At 36.4% G+C, this 7568-nt stretch overlaps 1 protein-coding gene across 1 annotated transcript in view; it reads left to right on the top strand.

Moving 5' to 3' along the window:
- Positions 1–7568, top strand: part of INO80D (INO80 complex subunit D) — a 36409-nt gene that overhangs the window by 20347 nt on the left and 8494 nt on the right. Inside the window, exons 6-7 of the mRNA XM_010007318.1 lie at positions 2160–2268; positions 7120–7344. Of these exons, the coding sequence (XP_010005620.1) occupies positions 2160–2268; positions 7120–7344 (334 nt within the window). The remainder of the gene's footprint in view (positions 1–2159; positions 2269–7119; positions 7345–7568) is intronic.

Here is a 7568-nt window from a genome sequence, read left to right as displayed (position 1 = left end):
TCTGATGTAAAAACTCCAGACTTCAAATAAATCTGGATATTCTTCATATAACATCTTACTTAATTGCAAACATCTGTAATTTTGCTATTTCAATTAACCTTTTTAAAATTTGCCGTTAAGATCTGCCCTTTTAGCAGTCATGGGATAGCTTTACTATTTATTCAGAAGATAATTAGCATCCCATAGCATGTCTCCAAAGGACGTTGTCCTTCAGAAAACTACTTTAATGGTCCTACATATAACACAGATCTTTTGAGGAATGGCATCTCTGAAGGCACTTCTGAGTTTCACAGACCCCAAGAGCTTTGAAAGTGACCTGTATTTTGAAAGGCTGTAGAAAGATCATTTTCTGTGTGTAATGTTTTACATTCTCAAGTAGTGAAGAGAATACGTTTTCTTAAAAAGAGGCATAGTAAAAAAATTGAATAGACCTATTAATGTACAGTTATGCACATGCACATGTGTGTGCGATTAGACCATTTTATATTTGACAAAGTAACAGAATTCACATATTAATATAGTTGTCATTTATTCATAATATGCCTTAAAGACTAGTTATGCTGGTTTAGAGAATTTCAGGATTATTTTTTTTATGATAATGTCACTAGAGATGACTGCACAGAATCTTGAAAAAGATGAAGCCAGTGTTATGTGTACTTACATTAGAGCTATGTAGTTGGATATTAATGTAACTGCAGTTTTCAGTCTGAGTTTAGCTAAATCTGGATTAGATTTTATTTCTTCCTCTCTACGGTGCCCATTAGAAGCAAAACAAGACAACCTCTGATTTTATTTTTAAACTTTGGGTAAATAATTTGTTACATGGCATCAGTTGTGGATATCTTTCTCCAAAGGTTAGGTTGTTTTTTTCATTCCTTTATGGAAGGGAGTGAGAGTAAAAAAACATTAAAGTTGAGTGTTTAATTCTGGCATTTTATATAATGTCTTAATGTATCTTAAATTGGTTCAAATGCATATCTTAAAAATATGATGAGTAATAGAATTGTCAGGATGCTGAAGTTCCTGAAGAAGGTACTTCTGGTGTTTAGTGTTGATTCTAAATGATTAAAGTACTCCTGACAATTCTATTCCAAGTGTGTCTGTGTGTTTGACTCTGAAATTAGGTGACCAGTTACTGATGCATTTCCTAAACTCAAAGCAGCTGACTTCCAAATAATCTCAGATATAGTAGCGTAATTTATTTTTAGCAAAAATTAAGTAATTCTTAAATCTGTCCCAGCTGCTGCTCCATTTTCAAGGAGCACACAAGAAAGGGAAAAAGTAATAATGCTGGTTTGTAAATGCAGCTACAGGATTTTATCCCACTCGCTGCAAGAAACTGGCAAGAATTCCACTGAATGGAGAAGAGAGAAGGAAAAACGGCAAAAGATGAAGCTCCAGATAAAATGCTGCACTTGAGAACTTACTGGATGTTGTTTCTGGGTGTCATGTTAAATGATTGTGTTTAGCGTGATTAACTGAGGCTACTGGTGTGTACAGTAAGTTCATCCTACTGTATCAACATCAAGTGAAAGCATGCTTGGTGTAAGTGCAGGAGTATTTGCATCTCTTTCTTTAGCTCTCTTCTCGTTAATGTATGCATTTGGCAAGCAATTACAGAGACTTAGCAGAGAAACATCCTATGTAGCTGTGTATCTGTCCATTCTGCTCTGTCTTATGGTTTTTCTGTTCTCCCTGTGTTCTAGCACAGAGCAGGGCTCAGAATATAACCAGAAATGAAAGTGGCCTATTTGGATCATATAGTATTAAAAATTGCCAGGCACTCAGTTCTTCATGGCAAGGACTTTTCTCTTACCTTGTCTCTAAAGGTTCCATGTGCCTGATATGAAAGCTTGTGATACTTTTCTGTGGGTAAGAAAACTGATGATTTTTCTTCTACTGCTTATAAATAAAGAAACCAATAAGGATTTTAAAGGAAAACTCAAATTTGACTAAAAAAATCAGTGCATATTATTTGCATACTATAATGGAACTATTGTTGTAAGTCTTACTGTGTAATTGAGAATATTATAGAATAATGAAACATAATTACGCTTGTGACTATACTACACATTAATCTTTTGTGTCATAGGTTGCTCAGAGACTTACATGAGGTGGATACACTCTTCATCCAGCTTTCATGTTTTCAATTCCCTTAGGGCTGGATTGGTCTGAAGACAGTGGAGAAGAATTGGAGGATTCAGAGCAAACCTCTCCTTACCAGGTTGCGTGGTCTATCCGAGAAGCCCTTGGCTATGAGAGACAAGAGTGAGTATGATTCTTTAGTATTCATATTGGCCTAGATGGAATAAATCATGTAAATGTGAGCTTCAGTTCAAGTGGAAGCACTTGTTCGAGTGCTTTGCTGAAACAAAGGATTGTTTGAACTCTCTTGTTTGTAAGAGCTATGAAACAGTTTGTTGCCTTCTGTCCCAGTTTCCACCTAACTTAGAGACCTTTGTGCAGTCTGTTATCAAAGGATGCATCAGGAAAGAATTTAAGCTTATTTGCCTAAATTTAATTGAGTTTAGTGGGATTCATGAACTTGTGTGCCTTGTTGAACAAAGGTATTACTTGAATTAGAACCAAATGAAGGGAAATGCTATTGCTTCTTTTCTTTCCTACTATTTGTGAATAACTTTGTTAGTAAACTTGCTAAATTTTACTCACTAATCCTTATAAGCTTATAGCAGTGTGTAGACCTTCCCTTTTTAAAATAAAGGGCAAATAAAGAGTTTTTTCTGTTACGAATGAGCATTGTTTTTTAGGGCCTTAGCAGTCAGAGAGAGTGAGCTTTCACAAACTTCAGTTTTAACTTGAAATGCAACTTTTACATAGCCTGTTTTGGGAAACCATGAGTAGACTTTCAGACTTTTAAATTATACACAGTTTTCAAATAAGATGTATCTGTTAAATAACTTCTCTTACACTCTTCTCTCTTTGACATTTGATCTGGTTCTTCCATAGATCCCTGGTTTGTTTGTCAGCTTATAAAGGTCATCTGTGTGTGTTTTGGCTTATATTTGTCTTAACTTCCTTTGGATTCTTCCTTCTCTTTTTACACACTGAGAGAAAATAATACCTTGTCTTGACATTTTCTGTTCCATTTTAGCATTTTATGCACGTCAATTAAACACTGTATTAGCTAAATCACGATGGATACATTTTTGTATGGTACTGGCTGCTTTTCTGCTTCTATCAGCCTGTCCAGCATTGGCTCTTCAACAACGTTCTTAGTTTTGTTTATGGATAAACATTGATACATTCATTTGATGTTGGCCTTCTAAAACTTCAGTTCCTATTTTGCAAGTTTCTATAGAGGTTTTTATTATCTGAAATGTTTCACTTTGACACTTTTGCAATGTGGTCTGCCTGCTGCTGAAGATTAATTACTTCAGACTATTTCTTGGATGATTCAGTTTGTCAACATGACTCTTTCTTGCTAATCTGACAGTGCAGACTGGTGGCTTCTAACGTAACCAATTACTTGTTATAACTCTGAATTGTGGAGGCTAATTTTAAGAGAAAATCAATCTGAAATCACGTACCTAAACCTATGGGAATTTACTTACTGGTTTTTATAGTAAAATAACAGCTATCTTTTCTCTGTTCACTTGTGTCTGAACTTACAGTCCCTTATGTGAAAGGGATAACTCCACCAGCTACCTTCATTCTGTCCTTTACCATTTGACTCTGTAGAAGACAGCGGGAGGGATGCTTCTCAGAGCCAAGTAGTAAAATAAAACAAACAGTTAATTTCTGCATTACTGTACTGTATTTTTGGTTGTGAGGGGGAATCCTATGATTTTCTGTTGGATTTCTTGTGCAATATTGTAGTTGCTCTTAAATTCTGAAAGATTCACCAGATTGTTTTAAAATAAATGTCTTTACAGTAATACATTTTTGAGCTCACTTGCCTTCTGGCCTTTTAATCTGTAAAAAAATCATACTGTTGCAGTCATGTGTGGAAAAATAGGCAAAATGTTTGCTTTTATTATTCTTTCTGTTAATTTTGAAAAATCGGGTTGCTGTGTTCTCAGTGTTCCAGGATGCAGTTCTCTTCAAAGCATGGACAAGTGTCTGAGTTCAAACAGTAGTGCAGGAGTTGGCATGGGGCACAGTCCAGGCAGGAGGCTGGCAGGGAAGGCTGCTGGGGTGGGAGAAATTCCTCATGGGAGCAGTGATTGGGAAGGAAAGCAGGGGCTGTTCCTGCTGCAGATGAGTAAAGCTTCCCCCAGATGGTTCGATTACTGGGTGTTGTAGCTTAGAAAGTGCTGGAAAACAAATGACTTTAAAACTAAGTAGTTTTTAAATTCCTATGCTGAAATATAGATACAGAGAGTGTTTCCAGTAGTGAGTTTGAAAAGGGCGTTTGGGGATTGGAGTCTTTCCTCATACCAGCTTGTTCAGAAAAGGAACACTTTACTACACTTTATTGTCAAAGCTGGATTTAATAACTCCCGATAACTAGAAAAACTAAAAGGAACAATAGAAGGTTCTTCAAATCCCACTTTACAGAGGATTTTGAAGTACAGTTGCTGGTGTGTCTTAGAGTAGGGAATTTGTTTACCTGGTTCCCTGATGGAGCCTGACTGCTTGTGCTACCCTTTTGCTCTTTCTTTCTGGTGCTTCATGCTGTTTGTTTTCTTCATGAACACTCAGTAATAATTCCCCTGATGTTTACATGTGACAATCTTGAAGAGAAGGGTTGAGAAGAAGCATTTTGCATTAACAGATAGTTTTTGTGCACTTTCAGAAATCTTTTGAAAAATTAAATGACACGCAGTAGGTTGAACTTCAGAAGATATCTACGTAGTTTTTAAACAGTACACTAGAAGTTGGTAAACGCTTTATGAAAGGACAACAATAAAAGTGCCTTTCTGTTTAAATACTTGCCTAGCAAAAAAAAAAAAAGTGATATTTTAGATTGTGTGATATTTTTAGATTTCTTTGAACATATACATATTTTTTGGTTCTTGCTATCCTGGAAACAAATTTCTGAATAGGCTTTTAGAAACTGCCTCAATATAAGCCCTTATTCGGTGCAGGCATGATTTCTTTATTTCTTTCTACCTTTTGTACATATGTCTTAATCTATTTTTAAAAAATAAACTTGAAATATTTTATCTTACAGTGACATTTTTCTGTCTGTTTCAATGGAAGGGAAGTAAAAAGGCTCAAATACAGATATATTTGCCTTAAAAACCCCACTCTTTCAACCCAGAGGAAACACTTCTTTTTTTCCCCAAGGAATATTCCTCCCTTTACTTAATGTGTAACCATATTTAAAATGACATCAGTCTATCTGCAACTTTGTTAAAAATCTTGGCCCAGAACAGTAATGAAATATCTAAGACCTTAGACCTACCTATATCTAACATCCCATCCACGTATTCCTGGTCTCTGTTAATACACTGGAAAAAGGAAGATCCATAATAAATAACACATTTTTCTAAGCAAATTGTTTTTCCCAGTAGGCTTTCTTTCCTAAGAGATCTTAAAAGTGTATTTTCTATTCATCTTCAATATTGTAAACATTACAGTTGTTAAATATTTTTAACAGGTAGTATTTGCCACTAAGCATTTAATTGCAGAGGTTAATTGCTTGTAATTTACGCCTCTAGAAAATAATCTGTAATTATTTTAACAAACAAAATACATAGTATGGTTGGCTTTACATTAAACTATAAAAATGTGCCTTTGTATCAAGGCAGTGTTTGCTCCTGCAGAGTTTTTGTAGGCAGCTTTAGCGGGGATGGATGCAGTCTCTTAAATTTAGCCTGTGTGTGAATGAAATAAGATTTTCCAGAAAGGAAAGTAGGTCTTAGTCATATTGCCTTTCAGGGACAGCTATTTGGCCTGCATTTCTGGATCTTACTTTATTTAGCAAATATCATGGGTGGTATTTTGCATCTCTTCTATCATCAGCTAGTTGTGATCTGCTTTGCTTTGCACAGGTTTGAGTGTCATCTCATTCAGTCTCACTGGCCACACTCTGCAGACTGAACCTTGGGAGCTTTTGATCTGCTTCATTGTTTTGGTCTTGTTTTTTTCCCCCCTGCCCTTCCTTTGTTTTACAGATAGGAAAGTTTACCAAAAAAAATCTGTTTCATAAGCAACAAAATTAACAAAGTTTGCTTTGCTTATATTCAGTGCATGTTCTTTCTTGCTGAAAGAAAAATAAATCATTCTGCAAACTAATGCTTGTTGTGGAGAACTGCTGGGGAGCTTCATGGACCTCGTTGTTTTAACAAGTCCTAGTGATGATTTTATTTTGTATCATGATTTTTACTTCATTTAACTAAATATGTTGGCATGATTTGTTAGTCTTGTTTATATGTACCTGGACATTCAGCAGAACAAGAGAAATGGGAAAAGACTTTCTTAAGGAAACAGAATTAGATCAGTCCTTCATCTGGTCATTATTTAGCCCTACTCTATTTTTTTTTTTTTCTCTGTTTCTCCGTTTTTTTCTCCGTTTTTTTTTTTTTTTTAATCAATATCTTTAAAGTTACACAGGAATTTCTTCTCCATGGCTGTACTGTGTAATCCAACTTAAATTCTTCAACAAGGGGAAAGCAGAATCAGCTGCTAGCTGTGTGAGTGTGTATTTTGGTTTAGGAAGGAAAACGCCACCTGGCAGAGGAAGAGGAATTGGAAAAGGTCAGCAGTTCTGGTACTAGTTAAAATTTGACCATCTTCTCCAGCATGACCTTTCTTCAATAAATTTCCAGAACATAGTTCCCCACCCTTGTCCTCTCCATTAGTTGCACTTTGATTTAAGATTTTGTCTCATTTGCTGAGACGTTTACAGTAAATAAAGGTTAACAGTATAGATTGTTTTTTAACAGCAGGCTCCAGACATTTAAATGTGTCAGACTTGATGAAAAATTGATGTAATCTCTAATAATGACATACTAAGAAGGCTAAGTACCCTTAGCATTCAAAAGGGGTCATGCTTTTATCATTTCTCCAGCATCCCTGCCTGATTTCAGCCTTTGGATATTGGTGGAGCTAGAAGGTGGATGCCAGCTTAGCAAGTCTTATTAAAATGACAAATTGGCTTCCTTGAAATAAAAACAAACTTGAAACCTCTTTGTTTTTATTTTCATCCTTCAGGTCCGACGATGACAATGCAGATGACAGGAGTTCCAGGGTGACCAGACTTTGCACTTACTTTCAGCAGAAATACAAGCACCTCTGCCGCCTGGAGCGGGCAGAATCTCGTCAGAAGAAATGCCGGCACACACTCCGGAAAGCCTTGCTGCAGGCGGCCAGCAGAGAGCCGGAGCGTGCTGGGCAACTGATCCAAGAACTCCGAAGAGCTACATGTGCTCATACCAGGTTAGACATTCCCCTGTGACTGCAGTCACTTGGGGTCTGGACAGGGTGGAGATGGGTGGCATGTCCAGCAGATGAAATGCTGAGCTCTCAAACTGTTAGGCATACGGAAGGCAGAAAAGCAATGACACAGAAATGCCTGTCAGTGGAGTAAAATAAACATGGCATTCAGTAGTTTCCCTGAAGACAAGCATTCTTCAGACTGGGTTTTAAAAAATACAGGTTCA

The sequence above is a fragment of the Chaetura pelagica genome, unplaced genomic scaffold (assembly GCF_000747805.2).
Source record: "Chaetura pelagica isolate M959 unplaced genomic scaffold, ChaPel_1.0 scaffold21, whole genome shotgun sequence".
NCBI classification, from domain to species: domain Eukaryota; kingdom Metazoa; phylum Chordata; class Aves; order Apodiformes; family Apodidae; genus Chaetura; species Chaetura pelagica.
The sequence above is the reverse complement of the archived record's forward strand: the minus strand, read 5'-3'. Positions and strand labels throughout refer to the sequence as shown.